This window comes from Oncorhynchus mykiss, chromosome 8, assembly GCF_013265735.2.
Source record: "Oncorhynchus mykiss isolate Arlee chromosome 8, USDA_OmykA_1.1, whole genome shotgun sequence".
Taxonomy (NCBI): Eukaryota; Metazoa; Chordata; class Actinopteri; order Salmoniformes; family Salmonidae; genus Oncorhynchus; species Oncorhynchus mykiss.
The window spans coordinates 68,470,879-68,494,386 of NC_048572.1; the positions used below are offsets into that span (position 1 = coordinate 68,470,879).

The 23,508-nt window shown below is 41.9% G+C and overlaps 1 protein-coding gene across 1 annotated transcript in view; it reads left to right on the plus strand.

Moving 5' to 3' along the window:
* The first annotated feature begins 4,524 nt into the window (after positions 1 to 4,524).
* Positions 4,525 to 23,508, plus strand: part of LOC118965633 (uncharacterized protein K02A2.6-like) — a 30,961-nt gene continuing 11,977 nt past the window's right edge. Inside the window, exons 1-2 of the mRNA XM_036986881.1 lie at positions 4,525 to 5,668; positions 6,801 to 6,909. Coding sequence (XP_036842776.1) covers positions 4,601 to 5,668; positions 6,801 to 6,909 — 1,177 coding nt within the window. The 5' untranslated portion in view covers positions 4,525 to 4,600. The remainder of the gene's footprint in view (positions 5,669 to 6,800; positions 6,910 to 23,508) is intronic.

The following is a 23,508-nucleotide window of genomic DNA, read 5'->3' on the forward strand; positions in this document are numbered from 1 at the left end:
AGGTAGTTTACCTTGTGCCAGCTTTTCATCCGGAGGTGAAAATAGTGCCCCCTACCCTAGAGAAGTTATTAAAGTGCAGAGTATAGAGCCAAAAGAAGAAGAAAAAAATTATATCCAATAATATACATAGTGAGTCAGAATAACAACAAGTCTAGCAGTTCTTTCTCAATGAGGTCTAGTGTACTGGGGATAAGTTCTATTTACATTTCCTAGTAAATGCATATTAAGTGTCAAATTATGGCATCATGAGTCTCAAAATGTAAAATATTTTACTCATGTAATTCTATTATTAATTAATACCATTCAGCATTATTATAACATAAATATATAGATGTATGTGTGTGTATGACTGCCAGTCTTGTAATGATACATTCCCGTAATTGATGTTTCACCTCCGGTAAGCCTCTCTTTGTGAATATAAAAGTCCTTATCACCTCCTAGAAGATGAGCAATATCAGTGGATGGAAAAAGTACCTGTCATGGTCGTTTGTAGAATTAACGGACCAAGGCGCAGCGTGCATAGAGTTCCACATGTTTAATTAAAGAAACTCACCAAAACAATACAGAACCAAAATGAAACGTGATGTCAAATGCAGTGCACACTGGCAACTACACACAAACAAGTTCCCACAAAAACCCAGTGGGAAAAGACTGGCTAAATGTGATCGTATGGTTCCCAATCAGAGGCAGCTGTTTATCGTTGTCTCTGATTGGGAACCATACCAGGCCAACATAGACATATAATCACCTAGATAACCCACCCTAGTCACATGCCGACCTAACCAACATAGAGAATAAAAGGCTCTCTATGGTCAGGGCGTGACAGTACCCAATTGTCATACTTGAGTAAGAGTAAAGATGCCTTAATATAAAATGACTCAAGTAAAAGTGAAAGTCACCCAGTAAAATACTACTTGAGTAAAAGTATAAAAGTATTTTGTTTTAAATATGCTTAAGTATCAAAAGTTAATGTCATTTCAAAAATATACAATATATAATATAAATATCAAAGTAAAAGTATAAATTATTTCCAATTGTATTTGTGCCAAAGCAGCAGCTACTCTTCCTGGGGTCCAGCAAAATTAAGTCAGTTTATACGATTTAAAAAACATTACAATACATTCACAGATTTCACAACACACTGTGTGCCCTCAGGCCCCTACTCCACCACTACCACATATCTACAGTACTAAATCCTTGTGTATGTATAGTGTATATGTTATCGTGTGTGTATGCATGTGTCTGTGCCAATCTTTGTGTTGCTTCAGTGAATCACTTCTATTAGGCAATCCAAGCAGCACAATTTATTTTTAATTTTTATGATAGCCAGGGGTAAACTCCAACACTCAACCATCATTTACAAATGAAGCATTTGTGTTTAGTGAGTCCACCAGATCAGAGGCAGTAGGGACAACCAGGGACGTTCTCTTGCTAAAAGTGTGTTAATTGGACCATTTTTCCTGTCCTGTTAAAAGCATTCAAAGTGGAACGAGTACTTTTGGTTGTCAGGGAAAATGCATGGACTAAAAAGTATATTATCTTCTTTCGGAACGTAGTGGAGTAAAAGTAAAAGTTGTCAAAAATACAAATAGTAAAGTACAGATACCCCCAAAAACTACTTAAGTAGTACTTCAAAGTATTTTTACATAAATACTTTACACCACTGAGCAATATTAACTGGAACCTTTAACAGAATTGTTTAAAAAATGGCCAAAATGCTGTTTCTGTGGCATGTTGTAAGGGTGACCAGACCTGTTTTTCTCCCAGACTGTAATACATATGGTAGTGATTAGTGATTAGTGATTAGTGGTAGTGATTAGTGAATAATGAAAAACACCGACCTCTGGCCACTTACCACTGACAGGATATCATGCAGCCATGACGGAGGAATACTACTAAAAATAGAAACGTTTTTGTTGTTACGTCCTCCTTTCTGTTATTCACATTTAATGCAATAGTTCTTAATGTTACCTTTAGTGGAACTGCAACATTTGATGAAATGATCCAGCTGCATTGGCAAGACTACATCTGAACTTTTTCATTTTATAGTCTTTTGTTGTGTGCAAACACAGTATTTAATTTGAACTGTATCATCATTTTCAACAAAGGAAGGTAGATGCAACATGTTTGTAAAAATGGCTAGCTGGGGTTCGTCTGAACGATTGGTTGGACATGCCCTCACCCTCTAGTAAATTATGTTGATTCACTAAGATCCGCCCACTATAGTGTTGTCCTGTCAGAACTTGATGTTGAAGCCCATTAATATACACTTTGTAACCACCACACACACACACACACACACACACACACACTTCCATATGAAGATGTTTATATGATTGTATGTTTTCTCCAACAAGGAGGACGCACAGGACATTCTCCAAACACCCAACAGGGCCGACATCCCCGTTATTTGCAAGAGGAAGCGACGCAGGTACAGAGGGTACAGGTACAGATGTTAACTTTCTCACTAATTTTTCAAAATAAAAGCCTGCAACTATGTCTAAAGACTGTTGACACCTTGAAGAAGTCATAGGAAAAGGAATCTGGTTCATATCCCTTTAAATGGAGGCAAGACATCCAATGGAACAGAGAGCTTTCAGGAAAAACAACACTTCCTTGTTGGATTTTCCTCAGGTTTTCGCCTGCAATATCAGTTCTGTTACACTCTATGACAATATTTGGACCGTTTCTATCCTATTCTGACAATTATATGCATATTCTAGTTTCTGGGCCTGAGAAATAGGCAGTTTCAAATGGGTACGTTGTTTAGCCAAAAACGAAAATCCTGCCCCCTACACTCAAGAAGTTAACCGGGGCCACCCCTGGGGTGTGGGTGACACTGCCAATAGAGCGCCCATCCAGCGCTCTGGCGTCCATGGGAATGGAGAGGGGTTGAGTGGGGATTCCCAGCTCTGACACCAGAGTAGTGTCCATAAAACTCTCGTCAGCCCCAGAGTCAAGGAGTACTGGCAGGTCATCCCACAGTAGGATGGCATGGGTACTGGGAGATTGCAAATTCTCTGAATGGCCCACGAGCACACCTACTGATGAGCCTGGTCTTTTAATGGACAGGTAGAAATTAAATGACCGGTAGAACCACAATACAGACATCTCTTGGTGTTCAGTCTGCGAAAACGTACGGCAGGAGACAATCTAGCTCAGTCATGTTGCATAGGCTCTGGAGGAGGTGAGTTGGCAGAACTTTTTGATTCCCGGGGGAACTCGGGTAACCTCGGATTACCTCGGTAATGTAGATGCTGGGGACCTCCGGGATTCCTCTGAGGCGAGATGGGATCCTTGGATGAGCGAGTGTGACAGGGAGCAGACCTCCTCTCCGTCATACATTCCTGTAGCTGCCCATCTATCCGTATTGTTATGTTCTGTTAATTATGGATGTCCCCTTTAAGGATGGAGCACCCTTGGTCATGCGCAGTGTTGTTCTATGTTATTCTGGTACTAACTCGTTTTAGTAAATGTGAAACTCCAGTTCAATTTCTTGTATTCAGAGTCTTTCTTATTATATAAATAAGTAATAAGAGCTAAGACACTACAATGGCGACAAGGATGATTACCTGCAATGTGCATCACGAATGCAAATAGAGCTCGTAGGAAGAGAGGAAGATTTTGACCCTGTAAGAGAGGAAGATTTTGACCCTGTAGCACAACAGCTAGCAAGCAGTGACGACGAGGCGGCATATCAAAGACCCGTGGAGCCAGAGGTAAAGAGAATGGCTAGCATCGGGAAAATATATGTGTTTGATGACAAGCAAGATAACTGGGCAACTTACATTGAACGACTGGAACAGTACTTCATTGCAAACGACATTGCTGATAACAAGAGAGAACTAGCGTTGTCGAGTTTAATTGGCCCAAAAACGTACAGTTTGCTAAGAGATCTGACTGCCCCTCTGAAGCCCTCCAATAAAACATTCACAGAGATTGTGGAGATATTGCAAAATCACCTAAACCACTCCTCATCGCGGAACGTTTTTGTTTCCACAAGAGAGATCAGAATGAGGGGAGGGTGTTAGTACATATGTAGCCGAGTTGAAGAAACTGTCTGAGCATTGCCCGTTTGGAAAGAACCTAAATGACACATTAAGGGATAGATTTGTTGAGGACTGAAACATGAACACATTCAGAAATGTTTGCTCACAGAATCAGATCTCACTTTTGCAAAGGCGGTTGAAATTGCTGTAGCTATGGAAATCTCGACTAAAGATGCATTTGAGTTGCAAAGTAAAAGAAATACTGACCTATCACAAACTTCCCTGCACAAGTTCACGCAGCCGACAGTGCCCCCGTGTGGCCGAAAAATGCAACAGGTGTAACAGATAGTCACAGAGCAGAGGACTGACGTTTTGAAGACAAAATTTGTCACAAATGCAGTAGAAGGGGGCACATTCAAAGAGCATGCAGAGCAAAATTCAGTCACAACAGGAAAACTGAAAAAATTAAAGCGTCTGTGAATGCACTAGCAGAGAACAGTGGCAGTGATTCAGATGAACGATTAATTGGTACAATGGAGTTAAACACAGTGACTTCTCTCAGCAGTAGCATAATATGGGTGACACCAGATATTGAAGGCAAACCCCTCAAAATGGAACTGGACACAGGATCTGCATTGTCTATAATTTCCACTACTGTCTACATTGAGCACTTCAAGGCTACCAAGCTGAAGAACACAAATGTGTTGCTGAAGACCTACTCAGGAGAGAGATTGAGCCCAATGCGGGCGTTGCAGGTCGGAGTGCGGTATGGGGGGCAAACACAGCAGTTACAGCTGTATGTGGTGCCTGGAACTGGCCCCCCATTATTTGGCAGGGAATGGCTTTCAAAAATAAAGCTGAACTGGTGTAACTTGAAAATGCTCCACACGTTCCAGTCCAAAGAGAAAAGCACATACCAAACACTGGAACACTTGCGGAAGAAATACAACACAGTTTTCAGTGATCAGATGGGAACAGTAAAAGGCTTCACAGCAAAACTTGTACTGAGAGATGACGCAACCCCGAAATTCTGCAAAGCCATATCTGTTCCATACTCCCTGAGACCAAAGGTGGAAGCGGAAATCGATCGCTTGCAGGATACAGGGATCCTGACGAAAGTGGACAGAAGCGAATGGGCCACACCCATAGTTCCTATTGTGAAGAAAGACGGGTCTGTTAGAATGTGTGGGGACTTCAACGTAACTGTGAATTCAATGTTGTATGTGGACCAGTACTCCCTGCCACGTCTGGATGACATCTTTGCTGCACTAGCTGGTGGGAAACACTTCAGTAAAATCGATCTGAAACAGGCTTACCTGCAGCTACCGGTTGAAGAGAGCTCCAAACAGTACCTGACAATAAACACACACAAAGGTCTATACAGGTATAACCGCCTGGTTTTTGGTATTGCATCGGCCCCAGCCATTTGGCAACAAACTATTGACCAGATTTTACAAGGAATCCAAGGAACCCAGTGTATCCTGGATGACCTGATCATAACAGGACACATCGACAAAGAACACCTGGCTAACCTGGAAGAGGTCCTGAAAAGACTGAACGAGTGTGGTCTACAGGCAAACTTACAGAAGTGTGAGTTCTTCAAAGACAAGATTGTCTTCTGTGGACATGAAATCGACCGCAATGGATTGCACAAAACACAGGACAAAATCGAGGCAGTGGTACAGGCACCACGACCACAAAATATCACAGAAGTGAGATATTTTACGGGACTGATCAATTACTACAGAAGATTCCTCCCAAACCTTTCAGCAGTACTCCAGCCTCTCAATCAGCTCCTGGAAAAGAATAGGACATGGCGGTGGACAGAACAGTGTGAAAATGCATTTCTTGAGGCAAAACGGCTCCTCACATCTGAACAGGTCCTGATGCATTACGACCCTAAACTGCCAGTGAAGTTGGCTTGTGATGCGTCCCCTTATGGCTTAGGGGCCGTCCTTTCACACACTGAAAGATGGGTCAGAGAGGCCAGTTGCATTTGCGTCACAAACGTTGAATGATGCAGCAAAAAACTACTCACAAATCGACAAAGAAGCACTGGTACATGTGTGGGGCGTAAAGAAATTCCACGCATACCTATATGGCAAGTGTTTCACACCGGTTACGGATCACCAGCCGTTGCTTTCCATTTTCAGTCCAAAGAAAGGCATTCCGGCAATGACAGCAGCCAGGTTACAGCGATACGACTTGTTCCTTGCCAGTCATATGTATGACATTGAGTTTAAGCCGTCGTCCCTCCACACAAATGCAGATGGATTACCAGACTGCCCTGTACAAGAGAAAGACAAAGGAGTGTGGATGCAGTGGACATTTTCCATACCTCTCAGCTCGAGGCACTACCGGTCACAAACACAGTTATCAAACAGGAGACAGGGAAAGATGTGACCTTGTCAAAAGTGTACACCTACACCAGGTCAGGATGGCCAGCTACTAGCAGAAAGGAGCTGACTCCGTACTTCCAGAGGAGAAACAAAATTACAACGTACCAATGATGTTTGATGTGGGGAATGAGAGTCATGATACCCCAGAAATGCCAACATCAGGTTTTGCAGCAACTACATGAAGGTCATGTTGGAATTGTCAAAATGAAGCTGCTCGCAAGGAGCCACTTCTGGTGGCCAGGTCTGGATTAACAGATAGAAAATATGGCAAAGAATTGTAGCGGATGTTTGGAAACCCTCCACATGCCTGCTCCTGTCCCAGTCCACCCATGGGAATGGCCCACAGAGCCATGGCAGAGAATTCATGTGGACTACGCGGGTCCTTTTGAAAAGCACATGTTTCTGGTTATAGTTTATGCCCATTCCAAATGGCCAGAGGTGTTTTGCGTTCCTCCACCTCAGCTCAGACGATAGAGTGTCTCAGAACAACGTTTGCGCGCTTCGGATTGCCGCTGCAACTGGTAAGTGACAACGCGCAAGCTTTTGTAAGTGACGAGTTTACAAGATTCATGTCAGTAAATAGAATCAAACACTCAACCTCAGCATCGTACCACCCTGCCACCAATGGGCTGGCAGAACGCTTTGTGCAAACCCTAAAGCAAGGACACTGTGCAGCAAAACGAGACGAAGGGACTTTGCAAACAAAACTGGCCAAGTTCCTGACCTCCTACTGAAACACCCCACATGCCACGACAAATGAAAGCCCAGCCGCACTGATGTTCGGGAGGCCTATCCGCACACATCTGGACATCATGAAGCCAAACAGGCGTAATGAAGTGCTGAAGAAACAAGCTAAGATGCTCTCCAGTAGCTGGGAACGCCATCTCCAAACAGGACAGGAAGTGATGGTGCGAGACTACAGAAGAGGAGGGAAATGGACAAGAGGGACCGTACATACACAAACGGGAACTTACCAGGTTCAAGTGAGCCCAGACATAATGTGGCGGCGTCACATTAACCAAATGCATTCCACGGAAAACAGCACAACAATCGAGAGAGAACAGGCACAGAGAGTTCCTGAGAGTGACACACAGGAAACTGTAGAGGACGATGGGGCAGTAAAGAGACCCCAGGCTGAATGAAGGGAACGTGTTGATGAAGGTGCTGCTATAGCAGAAGCTATAATGGAACAAGCACACACTGAGGATGTTCAGGAGCCTCCAGACAATCCTAGGCGCTACCCAGAACAAAGGCACCGTCCACCAGACAGACTGGACTTATAAACAAACAAACAAAAACAAACTGTTAAAGTTCAAATTAAAAGATGCTAAATAACTACAACAAGTTCTGGGAAATGTTTCAGTTGTGGTTTGGTAAAAGTAACTCTGATTGTATAAGAGAAGGAATGTTATGTTCTGTTAATTACTGATGTCCCCTTTAAGGATGGAGCACCCTTGGTCATGCGCTGTGTTGTTCTTGGTACTAACTTGTTTTCGTAAATGTGAAGCTCCAGTTCAATGTCTTGTATTCAGAGTCTTTCTTATTATATAAATAAGTAATAAGAGCTAAGACACTAAACGTATGGTCTTGGCAATGAGAGAGTTGAGATCCATGGGCAGCTCCCAGACAACGAGTGCGTCTTTAACCTCCTCCGATAATCCATGAAGGAAAGTGTCGAACAGGAATTCCGGGTTCCAGGCACTCTCGGCAGACAACGTGTGGACATGGACTGCAGTCTGCCACACTACGGGAGTCTTGACGTAGTAAGAGTAGCTTCCGAGCAGCCTCTCACCCAGACAACAGAGAATCAAACACCTTTTATTTTACCTCTGCCATGAACTCCTCCACACTGAAGCACACAGTGGATTGTTGCTACCACACCACCGTAGCCCAGGCGAGAGCCCTCCCGGACATCAGCGTTATAAGGTACACTATCTTTGTGCGGTCCAAAGGAAAAGAAAATGGCTGCAGCTCGAAGATGAGGGACCACTGGGAGAGAAATGCCAAACAGGTTCCTGAAACTCCACTACTGAGAGGCTGGGAGGTTACTGTTGTGGCTGGCTGCCTAATAGATAATCCACAGAATTGCTCCAGCAATGTATTGAAAGTGGAGTCATGGCATTCTGCCAAGGTCTGGAATCCTTCCATAAGATTTTGAAGTATCTCCTGTTTTCTAATGGTGGCTCCTTGGGAGGAGACGGAGTTGCGGAGCTGGTCTGAGTCTGCCGAGTCAGTCATGGCCAGTTCATACTAACACGCCTCAGGATAAGACCCAGATGCAGACACAGGAGGCAGACAGTTCGAATCTCAAATGTTTATTACAAAACAAGGAGCAGGCAAATGGCAGGTCCAGAGCAGGCAGAGGTTGGTAATCCAAGTCAGCATCAATAAGGGACACAATGGCAGGCAGGCTCAGGGTCAAGACATGCAAAATGGTCAGACCCAGGAGGACTATAAAATAGAAACTAGAGATACTGGAAATGGGAGAAAATGGTGGTAAGACTTGACAAGACGAACTGGCAACAGACAACACAGGTGATATTGGAGACACGTGGTCAGGGGTGGAGACAAGTGAAAAATCAGGGTGTTACAGTTAGTTACCTTATGATGATTGACTGCAAGCAATTACATTTAGGCCTAATTATCTTGTTACAGTACTTCTAAAGCTTACGTATATTTCAGATACACCATGTGCATGTTCTTTATGTTCCTCATGCCTATATTGCATTGAATGCATGCGTGTTGCACAGTAGATGTTATTATTCAGAGATTTATTTACAATGTTTTATTTAACCTTTATTTAACCAGGCAAGTCAGTTAAGAACAAATTCTTATTTTCACCTACCCCAGGCAATGCTGGGCCATGTGTGCACCACCCTACAGGACTCCCAATCACAGCCAGATGTGATGCAGCCTGGATTTGAACCAGTACTGCAGGGACACCTCTTACACTGAGATGCAGTGTCTTAGACCACTGCACCACTTAATTCCAATGACCTGTGTGGTCACTTTACAGCTGCACTTCCATAGGGCTACTGTTAAGCCATGGTGAGATTCAAGAAGTTTCATAGACTGTCCTCAGAGTTCCCACTTGTGAAGTAAGATGTATGACTCTGTGGCACCAGACACAGATCAGATAAGATCTCCACCAGGCCAGATAGGGCCATACATCTAGCATATCAGAGTAATTTGTTTCTCTCTATCTCCAGAGAGATGTTATACATATATGTGTGTGTGTGTGTGTGTGTATATATGTATGTATATACATTAGAACATGCCAAGAGTGTGCAAAGCTGTCATCAAGGCAAAGGATGGCTACTTTGAAGAATCTCAAATATAAAATATATTTTGATTTGTTTAAAAAATATTTAGTTACTAAATGATTACCTGTGCTATTTCATAGATTGTATGTCTTCACTATTATTCTGCAATGTTGAAAATAGTAAAAATAAAGAAAAACTTTAAAATGTTTCAGTTGAGATAAATACAAGAGATGATTCAGACAGCAACATGAACATGATATTCTTATGAGGGCACAGTGATCATTTTCAGACGGAACTGTTAGCAGCCATAGTGTGCCTGTGACAGGCCAATATAGCCAGGCTTGGAACACTGCTTGTCCAATCAGGATCCAAACAACCAGTTTTATAATACTATATGTGGTGGTGATTAATATGAATAGAAGTCCTGGACTGAGGAACCAGCAGTCAATCACTAGTGGGTGGGGGTTCAGAAACTAACTGCTCAGATGGCTCCAGCTAGCTGTTTTTACTACAGTGGCTTGTGAAAGTATTCACCCCCCTTGGCATTTTCCCTATTTTGTTGCCTTATAATCTGGAATATTTATTTTTGGGAGATTTGTAACTTTGATTTACATAACATGCTTACCACTTTGTGAAACAAGCAAGACATTTGACAATAAAACTGAAAACTTGAGGGTGCATAACTATTCACCCCCCTAAAGTCAATTCTTTGTAGAGCTACCTTGTGCAGCAATTACAGCTGCAAGTAATTTGGGGTATGTATCAATAAATGTTGCACATCTAGCCACTGGGATTTTTGCCCACTCTTCATGGTAAAACTGCTCCAGCTCCTTCAAGTTGGATGAGTTCTGCTGGTGTACAGCAGGTCTGGGATTTGACTAAGCCACTCCAATACATTTTGAATGTTTCCCCTTGGAACTTGGGGAAGACACCTGGGAATCTGTGCTGCCTTGGGTGCATTCGTCCTCTTTTAGCACTAGACACAACCTCATTCAATTCAAGGGGGTTCACCGTATCCACTGGTCCGGGGCCAAACTTGGAAGAATATTATTTGTGTCAGATGTAAAAAGGAACCAGCCACACTGTTGCATATGTTTTGGGGCTGTCATAAACTGTCAGGTTTCTGGGAATTAATATTTAAGTGTTTCTCTGATATATATGACACTGTTATAGATCCGTCTCCCCTTACAGCCCTTTTTGGTGTACTGCCCATAGGTACCCCCCTATCAAGAATCCAGTCGGACACTGTTGCTTATACAACTCTTTTATCTAGACGGCTAATCCTACAGAACTGGAAGATGGCAGCTCCCCCGTTTTATAAATATTGGGTTAGAGATGTGTTGTGCTCTCTGAAAGTAGACTTTTTTTTAATTCAATACACGTGGGAACCCCAAACTCTTTTATGAGGCTTGGGCTCCATTCCGGTCTTACTTTAATAAACAGTCTATCCTCTGATGGCATTCATATTAAAACAAAAATAAGTGTGTATTTGACTCCCCTGTGACTGAAGTGACTTAAGGTTGGATGAGCATTTCTTTGTGGTTTTTTTTTTTTTTGGGGGGGGGGGGGGGGGTGAATAAAATGTGAGCTGGTTTGTCCTGTTTTTTTTTTATTTAATTTTGTTCATGCTGACAAAAAATGCTTATATATTTTTTTATTTTAAAGCATTGTAAAAAAAAAACATTGGTCCAGTGGATGGTCGGTCTGTGGCCATGACTGTCTGTGATTGGTTGCATTTCTCCACCCCTATCCCTTGACTGCTTACAGGCACAATGGTGAGGTGTTTGCTCTGTCCCTGTACTACAGATTGCCCTTTAACCTTTGTAGCCTTCCGCTTTTCAAGTTGAGGATATTATTTATATTGTTTTGTGTTGTCTTGTGTATAAAACTGAAAAAAACGAATTTTCAAAAAATGTCCGCAGAAAATCTAGGTAGCGCGGCAAGATAACGTAAATAGACATCATAAACTTTGACTAAATATACATGTTCTACATATAGTTAGAAAGATACACTGCTTCTTTATGCAACCGCTTTGTTACATTTATTTTTAACGTTACAGAAATCGCACACTATTCAATATGCTGAGACGGCGTTCAGATACAAGCTACATTTCTCCGTAATGTTGGAGTCAACAGAAACACAGATTTCAGCATAAATATTCCCTTACCTTCGATGGTCTTCGTTCAGAATGTTCTGGAAGGCTTCATACTTACCCAATACATCGTTTGGTTTCAAGTCTTGCGTCTTTGTATTAGCTACTGCTAATAACATCAGCTGAAATGCACCCAAAATGTCCTCTGGTCCGGAAAAGTTGCGCATCAAAACTTCAAAATTACATATTATATGTCGACTAAACAGGTCAAACTAAGTGCAGAAGCAAGCTTTATGATGTTTTAAACACACAAAACAAATGTAAATTCAACCGGCCATCGTCTGGTCCTTTTTCAGAGTACTGGAACAAAGGAATGGCTGTGACCAATTCGCGCCCTAACGCACAGGTTTTTTCTCGCGGCACTTACTCAAATCACTCCCATAGGGCCAATTCTCGCGCGATTTGAACGAGTGTCCCCCAGATCCATAAGTGGTTGGGAAGGGTGGGGGCGATGACGTCAAAGTTGCTCCAACTTTCATGACCACAAAACTAGTTTGGAAGAATGCCTGCCCTGTGAGTTCTGCTATACTTACAGACATAATTCCAACGGTTTTAGAAGCTTTAGAGTGTTATCTATCCAATAATAATTATATATGCATATATATGCATATATTAGCAATTTTTGACAATTTTTTTTTCAGTTTACTAGGGGTACCCAATTCCTCCAAAGGGGGCATAAATCTGCCATGTTTTTTCTGGACACTCTTCTGTAAAGCCCAGCTCTGTGGAGTGTACGGCTTAAAGTGGTCCAATGGACAGATACTCCAATCTCCACTGTGGAGCTTTGCTGCTCCTTTATGGTTATCTTTGGTCTCTTTGTTGCCTCTCTGATTAATTCCCTCCTTGCCCGGTCCTTGAGTTTTGGTGGGCGGCCCTCACTTGGCAAGTTTGTTGTGGTGCCATATTCTTTCCCTTTTTTAATAATGGATTTAATGGTGCTCTGTGGGATGTTCAAAGTTTCTGATATTTTTTTATAACCCAACCCTGATCTGTACTTCTCCACAACGTTGTCCTTGACCTGTTTGGAGAGCTCTTTTTTCTTCATGGTGTCACTTGCTTGGTGGTGCCCCTTACTTTGTGGTGTTGCAGACTCTGGGGCCTTTCAGAACAGGTGTATATATACAGAGATCATGTGACAGATCATGTGACACTTAGATTGCACACATGTGGACTTTATTTAACTAATTATGTGACTTCTGAAGGTAATTGTTTGCACCAGATCTTATTTCGGGGCTTCATAGCAAAGGGGGTGAATACAAATGCACGCACCACTTTTCTTTTAATTTTTAATTTTTAATTTAGTGAAACAAGTCATTTTTTTCATTTCACTTCACCAATTTGGACTATTTTGTGTATGGTGGTTACATGAAATTCAAATAAAAATCCATTCAAATTACAGGTTGTAATGCACAAAATAGGAAAAATGCCAAGGAGGATGATAACTTTTGCAAGGCACTGTATGTTTTTTAAATCAATCCTAGTGTGGAATATCTGTCCTGAATAGACGAGCACCACCCTCACCTGCTTGAATAGCCAACATCAGGCTGGTTATAAAGCATGCCTGACCATTATGCTGCTGCTACTGAGCATTTCCCCTTCATGTGTACAAAATTGCATTTACAGAAATGCTAAATAATTGGTTGGTCATTCTTCTTTGACTCATTTGGTTGACAATCAAATTGACATTGAAAGGTTGGCAGATTACACTGTATATACATAACCCAAACAGCACTTTCAGGCAAATGTATCAAAGGTTTGTGAAAGAGATGTGAATAATAGGCCAATGCATGTTTCTTATCAGTTCTGAAAGACCTTTGCGGCCAAAGATCGCAAGTGTTTCATATCCCATGCTATCAGTGAATGTTTAAAATGGACTCTTCTGATTGCATGAATATGGAGTGGCAGTGATTAGCACAACTCTTGCTCGCTTGTGGTCTCAAATGCATGGTTTAACGAATCTGTGAAGTCACCTCAGCAACCTGGAATAGACAGTAGGATCACTGCCTAATCACTCTCGAAAGGTTGGACAGTGTGAAGGAGAGTGTGAGTCCACAGTTACTCATTCAAGGGCTATCCCTTATGATCAGACTCACATCAACATCATGCTTCACGCTTTTTGGGGATAAATCATTTGATGTTATGAATTATTTATTGAGACAGAATATCAGGTCTGTAGGGTCCTGGATCAAGGAGGATGCCGCAGGATTCAGAGAGCAGTCGCCACCAGGACAAATAAACAAGCACACACACAGATTGTAAACAGATGTGTGCATTGTCATTATTGGCTGCTGTCTATGTCCCAGTTCTAGAATGCGCTCCAGTAAGTCGTGCCCACAGTCTGTCTGGGTCTTGGGAAGAGAGAAGAGAGCGAGAGAGAAAACACTGCTGGGATATTCCCTGCTGCCAATATGGCAATCACAGCCCACAGAGTCATGGGCCACTGGAAAATGTCAGATACACATCACAATGTGAATGGAGTCCTCCTATCCTGCTATGAGTGGTTTAAGAATATTGTTACCGGAGATGGTATCGTTTACTTGAAAAAACAATATAATTGTATTTTTTTCATTTCAAGATGTTGACTTTTCAAGATGTTGGACTTTCAAGATGTAAGGTGTCACCGGCTACATCATCATTTTGAGTGCATTTTCTCTTTAAATGTTACCATAAAGGTCAAGGGGTTTAGCCTAATATACAATGTTAAGGGATTGGAATTCATTGTCATCATTAGGATGTAACCATTAGTGTAGATTACCTGAAATGCCTCTGATGTTGGCATTTTGTAATTTCACTACGGCCAAAGAATAGTCAGATAGTGAGACTACAAGTCGAGACTTGTTTTGCTTTCAACCACCTCACCCACACCAAAAACAAACACACACCCTACCTGATTTCCTGAGGGAGCTGAATACACGGTGTGGTACACCTCTTGCTGGAGGCAGGTGCAATACTGTCCAGTACAGTACAAGTTGCAGAAAACTGGTCATTTATTTGTGTTCAACACTTCCTTCTTAAATGACTGAAGGGATGGGACTGCCTCAGAGGAGTGTCAAAGAAAGTTGGCTGAAGAAGTCATAGAGACATCACTACCCTGCTCTGCACTTACAAAAGCCTTCTGAGTCTGGCCCTTGGTCTATGTTCTATCATTAACTTTCTTTGTTGAAATACACTACAAATGTTGTTGCTTTCAGACTCCTTGTATGGTGTTTGTGCTCCAGGCCTGTTTAATAATCCACCCTTATCACCTCTCCTGGGCTCCTTTGAGAAGCTGACAACATTTGGCCCCTGCCCTTAGTTTAGCATTGAGCCTCGGTAAACATGTTTTGTTGTGGGAGACAGCCACATAATTGGTACTTGGCTGTTATCAGTAGCTCGATGAACTTCAATCACTCTTTTTATATATGCTCTTTTAAAGAGTATTTTTTCTTAAGTAAATGTGTTCTTGTAATTGTGAGAATTAAGTCATTTGGCTGAATGCATAAGGTTATCTTTCTGTAAAATAAAAAACATAATTCACAGTTTTCAATTTACAGCACATTGCAAAAAAACTAACTTTGTTCTTGTTAATAGGTGCGGCAGGTAGCCTAGTGGTTCGAGCGTTGGGCCAGTAACCGAAAGGTTGCTGGATTGAATCCCCGAGCCAACAAGGTTCACATCTGTCGTTCTGCCTCTGAACAAGGCAGTTATCCCACTGTTCCTAGGCCGTCATTGTAAATAAGAAGTTGTTCTTCACTTCTTATGGCTTCTTATGGCTATTCAGTGCGCGAAATTCAAAAATATTTTTTTAGAAACATGTAACAGCGAAAGCACAACATATGATTATGTTAGGTCAGAGCCAAGTCACAAAAACACACAGCCATTTTTCCAGCCAATGAGAGGAGTGACAAAAAGCAGAAGTATAGATAAAATTAATCACTAACCTTTGATGATCTTCATCAGATGACACTCATAGGACATCATGTTACACAATACATGTATGTTTTGTTCGATAAAGTGCATATTTATATCCAAAAATCTCAGTTTACATTGGCGCGTTAAGTTCAGTAATGTTTTACTTCCAAAACATCCAGTGATTTTGCAGAGAGCCACATCAATTTACAGAAATACTCATAATAAACATTGATAAAAGATACAAGTGTTACTAACAGAATTTAAGAGACTTCACCTTAATGCAACCGCTGTGTCAGATCTTTTTTAAACTTTACGGAAAAAGCAAACCATGCAATAATCTGAGTAAGTCACTCAGACAACAAAACAAGCCAAAGAGATATCCGCCATGTTGTAGTCAACAGAAGTCAGAAATAGCATTATAAATGTTCACTTACCTTTGATGATCTTCATCAGAATGCACTCCCAGGAATCCCAGTTCCAGAATAAATGTTTGATTTGTTCAATAAAGTTCATAATTTATATCCAAATTGTTAGCGCATTCAGCCCAGTAATCCAACTTCATGACGCACGAGCAGACAAAAAGTCCAACATTTCCGTTACAGTCCGTAGAAGCATGTCAAACGAAGTATAGAATCAATTTTTAGGATGTTTTTCATAAATCTTCAATAATGTTCCAACCGGAGAATTCCTCTGTCTTCAGAAATGCAATGGAACGCGAGCTAACTCTCACGTGAACGAGCGTCATGAGCTTGTGGCACTCTACCAGACCACTGAATCAAATAATCCTTTTGAGCCCCCACTTCACAGTAGAAGCATAAAACAAGGTTCTAAAGACCGTTGACATCTCGTGGAAGCCTTAGGAAGTGCAACGTGACCCCATTGACACTGTGTTTTCGATAGGCCAAGAGTTGAAAAACTGCACAGCTCAGATTTCCCACTTCCTGGTTTAATTTTTCTCAGGTTTTCACCTGCCATATGAGTTATGTTATACTCACAGACATCATTCAAACAGTATTAGAAACGTCAGTGTTTTTCTATCCAAATCTACCAATGATATGCATATATTAGCAATTGATTCTGAGTAGCAGGCAGTTTACTCTGGGCACACTTTTCATCCAAACGTGAAAATGCCTAGTTAAATGAAGGTTTAAATTATGTATTTTTTTATTTGACTCTCACAATTAACACATTTTATAACTGCTGAGCTAAAGAAAAGTAAATGAGGCCTACAGTATATCAACAGGTTTGTCAACCTAAGACCTATCATTCCTCAAATCCCACATTAGCTCCCGGAGAGTATATCATAAAAAAGCCCAGGTACGATCCATTTGTTCCCCGGTACCTAATTGCTGAGCTGCTGACTACATCTCCTCTCCTCTCCACTTCTCTCTGGTTCTAAATATAGGCAATGTGGAAGGACGACAAGCTAGGTGCTGCTTCCCTGGCATTTAGTGTGATCATGGCAACGGCAGGCAGGCAGTAAGGCAGGTAAGCAGACAGGCAGATGGGGAGACAGGCAGACATGGAGACAGAGAGGCAGGCAGTAAGAGAGGCAGGTCCGGGATGCAGTAGTGTGGCTACTGTAGAGTCTGGCTACAGTGCTGAGGCCTTGTGTTTAATTAGGCCTATTCCCTTGTGCCGCTCCACTGATCTCCACTAAGCAGAGAGAGAGGGAGGGAGGGAGAGAGGGATGGGTATGTGGGCGAGAGAGAGGGGGGAGGTGAGGGAGAGGGGAAGGAGGGAGGAGGAGAGGGAGAGGGGAAGGAGGGGAGAGAAAATGGAGAGAGGAAGAGAGTGAGACAGAAGAGCGAAGGCATCAGTATGCTGGAGACAGGAAAGCATACACACACAGACAGACATACAGACACTACTAGGGTACAAGCACATAGGGCACCGCAATCTTAGATTCACACACATGCGTGCACACATGCGTACACACAAGCACATGCACATAGGCATTATGTGCACATACAGAGAAACACATTTGACAGAGGGAGCATCTGACGATGCTCTCCCAGTGATGCTTTGTGAGGAATTAGCTGACATTATTGCATTATTACAATTATGACATGATTACATTGGGGCAATGTGTTGTCCTCGCACCCCTCTGATCATTCTCTGTCCTCATATACACCCCACCATCCAAATGCTTCATCAGTGTGTGTTTGATATGGAAAAGTTTTGCCATCGTTTGAACGCATTACGAATCTCCCCCTCTCCACTGAATTATTCATGCAGCATGCTCCTGCTTAGAGAGATGCTCTATAAAATGTATTATTAATCGAGAAATAAAACATGTACACTCTTAAAAGACTGTTTGTGATGTCACACTTCCACGTTGTCTCCGTGCTGCTGTGCTGTTTGTTGCTACCTGCCAAACTTTTCGTTTGCTACTTTTAATAACTGTTTAATCAAAACTCTGCATTTAACACATTTACCAAAGTCTTCATTTTTTCCTTGCTCAACTTTTTCCATTCAACTTTTTCACCCCGAATGCTTTGTCTGGACATGGTTCTACAGGAATTCCACCAGCCGAAAAAGCTATGTAGAAACATTAATGCAATGCCATCAAATTGCAGTCGCTGTACTCATACTATACAGGAGAACTATTGCCTTATGGTGATGATAGCTGAGCTGCAAGCCCAGCTTCAGATGCAATCATTAGGCAAGGGCAATTTAAGTGTAGGAAAAGATGAAACAGTGTCTGTATCACCAGTAAGTACAGATAGTAATATAAATCCACCCTCACTGTCCCCGCAGCCAGACAATTTTCTCAAGGTTTCTAGAAAGAAATGCTGTTGGTATGCTCAACCGGTGTCGCTCTTTCAGCCGGCAGAAACTTTTAGCCACTTCTTCCCATTAAGCAATGAATCAGAGGCTGAGCCTTCTTTGGTCTCTCCTCCACCGGTTACGGGGTCTGAGTCATCGAAGCCTCCTACCATTAGCGCTTACAAATTGAAAACCCTAGTCTCTGCCGACTCCACTACCCGCAATATTAGACTTTAAAAGAATCATCCAGAAATCATACATTGTTTACCAGGGGGCAGGGCTACCGACGTAAAGGCTAATCTGAAGATTGTGCTGGCTGAGACTAAAACTGGGGAGTGTAGATGGTACAAGGATATTTTTATCCATGTTGGCACCAACGATGTTTGGATGAAACAGTCAGAGGTCAACAAGCGTGACATACAAGAGCGACATTCTTCAGCGTGTAATTTAGCTAGAAAGATGAGTTAGCATCGAGTAATTGTCTCAGGCTCCCTCCTAGTTAGGGGGAGTGATGAGCTCTACAGCAGACTCGCACAACTCAATCACTGTTGAAAACTATTTTCTGCCCCTCCCAAAATATAGAATTTGTGGATAACTGGCCCTCTTTCTGGGACCCCCACAAACAGGACCAAGTCTGGCCTGCTGAGGAGTGACAGACTCCATCCAAGCTGGAGGGGTGCTCTCATTTTATCTATCAACATAGACAGGGCTCTAATTCCTCAAGCTCCACAAAGAGATAGGGTGCAGGCCAGGCAGCAGGCTGTTAGCCAGCCTGTCAGCTTAGTGTAGTCTGCCACTAGCACAGTCAGTGTATTCAGCTCAGCTTTCCCCATTGAGACTGCTTCTTGTGCCTCAATCTAGGTTGGGCAAAACTAAACATGGCAGTGTTCGATTTAGCAATCTCACTGGAATAAAGGCCTCCTCCATTCCTGTCATTATTGAAAGAGTTTGTGATAATATCTCACATTTCAAAATAGGGCTACCTGATGTTAGATCCCTCACTTCCAAGGCAGTCATTGTCAATGAACGAATCACTGATCATAACCTTGATGTGATTGGCCTGGCTCAAACATGGCTCAAGCCTGATGAATTTACTATGTTAAATGAGGCCTCTCCTCCTGGTTACTGTCACGGATCCCTCCGGAACTGTCATTACACACACCTGGTCCCTATTTCCATTTGATTAGTAATTGTATAAGTGTGCCCTATGTTCACCATTGTCCTGATTATTGTTCCCATGTCCACTGGTTGTGTGAGTACCTATGTGTTGGTGCAGCTGTTATGCTGTGTGTTTTATTTATTGTGTATTACGGGTATCGTGTCGTTCAACGAGGTTTACCCTCGCTCTTTTGTTTGGGTACAGCCCAGTGTTATGTACACGTGTTTGTTTTGGGTGTTTTAAAACCCCTTATTGTGCATTCCTGCGCCTGTCTCCAAATTCTTTACAACAGCGTGACAGATACACTTGTGACCATATTCCCCACGCATCCCGCAAAGGCGGAGGTGTTGCTAACATTTACAACAACAAATTTCAATGTACCAAAAAAAAGACTGCGTTTTTGTCTTTTGCGCATCTAGTCATGAAACCTATGCAGCCTTGTTTACAGCTCCCTGGTTTACAGAAAATACCAGAGCCCTGAAGCAAGCTTCAATAAAATTGGAACGGAAATGGCGCTCCACCAAACTGCAAGTCTTTCGACTAGTTATAAAGACAGTAGCGTGCTCACTGCTGCTCGATCAGCCTACTTTTCCAACCTAATTGAGGAGAATAAAAACAACCCCCCCCCCCCCCCCAAATGGATACTGTCTCAAAGCTAACTAAAAAGCAGCATTCCCCAAGAGAGGATGGCTTTCACTACAGTAGTGATGAATTCATGAACTTCTTCGACAAAATGATCATGGTCATTAAAAAGCAAATTAGACTTCTCTTTGAATATGCGTACAGTGGCTTGCTTGGCATTTTTCCTATTTTGTTGCCTTACAATTTGGAATGACCACTTTACCACATTACCACATGCCTACCACTTTGAAGATGCAAAATATGTTTAATTGTGGAACAAGCAAGAAATAAAACTGAAAACTTGAGCGTGCATAACTATTCACCCCCGTAAAATCAATACTTTGTAGTGCCAACTTGTGCAGCAATTACAGCTGCAAGTCTCATTGGGGTATGTCTTGGTACATCTAGCCACTGGGATTTTTGCCCATTCCTCAAGGCAAAACTGCTGCAGAACCTTCAAGATGGATGGGTTCTGCTGGTGTACAGCAATCTTTAAGTCACACCACAGATTTTCAATTGGATTGAGGTCTGGGATTTGACTAGGCTATTCCAAGACATTTCCCCTTAACCACTCAAGTGTTGCTTTATCAGTATGCTTAGGGTCATTGTCCTGCTGGTGAACCTCTGTCCCAGTCTCAAATCTCCGGAAGACTGAAATAGGTTTCCCTCAAGAATTTCCCTGTATTTAGCACCATCCATCAATCCTTCAATTATGACCAGTCCCTGCCGATGGAAAAACATCCCCACAAGCATGATGCTGCCACCACCATGCTTCACTGTGGGGATGGTGTTCTCGGGGTGATGAGAGGTGTTTGGTTTGCACCAGACATAGCGTTTTCATTGATGGCCAAAAAGCTCAATTTTAGTTTCATCTGACCAGAGTACCTTGATTCCATATGTTTGGGGAGTCTCCCACATGCCTTTTGGCGAACACCAAATGTGTTTGCTTATTTTTTTCTTTAAGCAATGGCTTTTTTTCTGGCCACTCTTCTGTAAAGCCCAGCTCTGTGGAGTGTACGGCTTAAAGTGGTCCTATGGACAGATACTCCAATCTCCACTGTGGAGCTTTGCAGCTCCTTCAGGGTTATCTTTGGTCTCTTTGTTGCCTCTGATTAATGCCCTCCTTTCCTCGTCCCTGAGTTTTGGTGGGCGGCCCTCACTTGGCAGGTTTGTTGTGGTGCCATATTCTTTCAATTTTTAATAATGGATTTAATTGTGATTTAATTGTGCTCTGATGTTCAAAGTTTCTGATATTTTTTTATAACCCATCCCTGATATGTACTTCTCCACAACTCCACATCTTCATGGTGTCGCTTGCTTGGTTGGTGCCCCCTTGCTTCATGGTGTTGCAGACTCTGGGGCCTTTCAGAACAGGTGCATATGTACTGAGATCATGTGACAGATCATTTGACACTTCGATTACACACAGGTGGACTTTTTTTTAACTAATTGTGTGACTTCTGAAGGAAATTGGTTGCACCAGATCTTATTTAAGTGCTTCATGGCAAAGGGGGTGAATACATACGCACACCACTTTTCGTTTTAATTTAGTTTTGTATTTATTGAAGCAAGTTATTTAAAAAATATACATTCTTCACCAATTTGTCATTTTATAAGTAATTTTTTCCTTTCACTTCACCAATTTGGACTATTTTGTGGTTACATGAAATACAAATAAAAATCCATTAAAATTACAGGTTGTAATACAACAAAATAGGAAAAATGCCAAGGGGGATGAATAGTTTTGCAAGGCACTGTATTTCTCCAAAGCTCAGTCTGCGCAGAATTGCCAGGATCTAGGATTAATGAAGACACTCAAGTTTCTTAATTCTGTACCTCTAGACACTTTCACTAAAATAGTCATGTCCTCTAAACATTCCAGCTGCATACTGCACCCTATTCCACCTAAACTACTGAAAGAGCTACTTCCTGTGCTTGACTCTTCCATGTTGAAGAGTTCCCTATCCTCTGGATGTGAACCAAACCCATTAAAAGGGGCAGTAATAAAGCCTCTCTTGAAAAGGCAAACCTTGTCCCGGAAAATGTAAAAAACTATCGGCCTATGGCAAATCTCCCATTCCTTAAAAAAAATTAAAAGCTGTTGCACGGCAACACTGCCATCCCGAAGACAAATAATTCATACAAAATTCTTCAGTCTGGTTTTAAACCCAATCATAGTACTGAGACTGCACTTGTGAAGGTGGAAAATGACCCTTTAATGGCGTCAGACAAAGGCTCTTCATCTGTCCTTCATCTGGCCACTTTTGACACCATCAATCACCACATTCTTTTGAAGAGATTGGAAACCCTCACTGGTGTACGCAAAAAATATTTTTAAAGATCTCACCTTTTGGAAATATATCAATTCGTCTCTGTGGATGGTTTGTCCTCTGACAAATCAAATAAAAGTTTCGGTGTTCATCAAGGTTCTGTTTTAAGACCACTATTGTTTTTACTAAATATTCAATGGTCTATGTGCCAGGGGGACTCTCCCTCTCTCTCTCTATTCAATACAATTCAAGGGCTTTAAAGCCATGGGAAACACATGTTAACATTGACAAAGCAAGTGAATTAGATATTAAACAACCGTGAAATAAACAAAAATGTACAGTAAACATTACACTCACAGAAGTTCCAAAATAATAAAGACATTTCAAATGTAATTATTTATATAAATAGTATTGTAACGATTTGCAAATAGTTAAAGTAAAAAAGAGAAAATAAATAAATATGGGTTGGTGATTGTTCTTTGCTGGTTGTCCTTTTCTTGTTGCAACAACTCTCTTTCTCTCTACCACACCTGTTGTCTCGACCTCTGAATGCTCGGCTATTTTGGTATTTGGTATTTTATTAGGATACCCATTAGCTGTTGCAAAAGCAGCAGCTACTCTCCCTGCGGTCCACACAAAACATGAAACATAATACAGAATGACATAATACAGAACATCAATAGACAAGAACAGCTCGAGATAATAACTACATACATTTAAAAAAAAGGCACATGTAGCCTACATATCAATGCATACACACAAACTATCTAGATCAAATAGGGGAGAGGCGTTGTGCCGCTAGGTGTTGCTTTATCTGTTTTTTAACCCAGGTTTGCTGTTTATTTCAGCAATATGAGATAGAAGGAAGTTCCATGCAATAAGGGCAATATAATACTGTATGGTTTCTTGAATTTGTTCTGGATTTGGAGACGGTGCATAAACCCCTGGTGGCATGTCTGGTGGGATAAGTGTGTGTCAGAGCTTTGTGTGTTGAC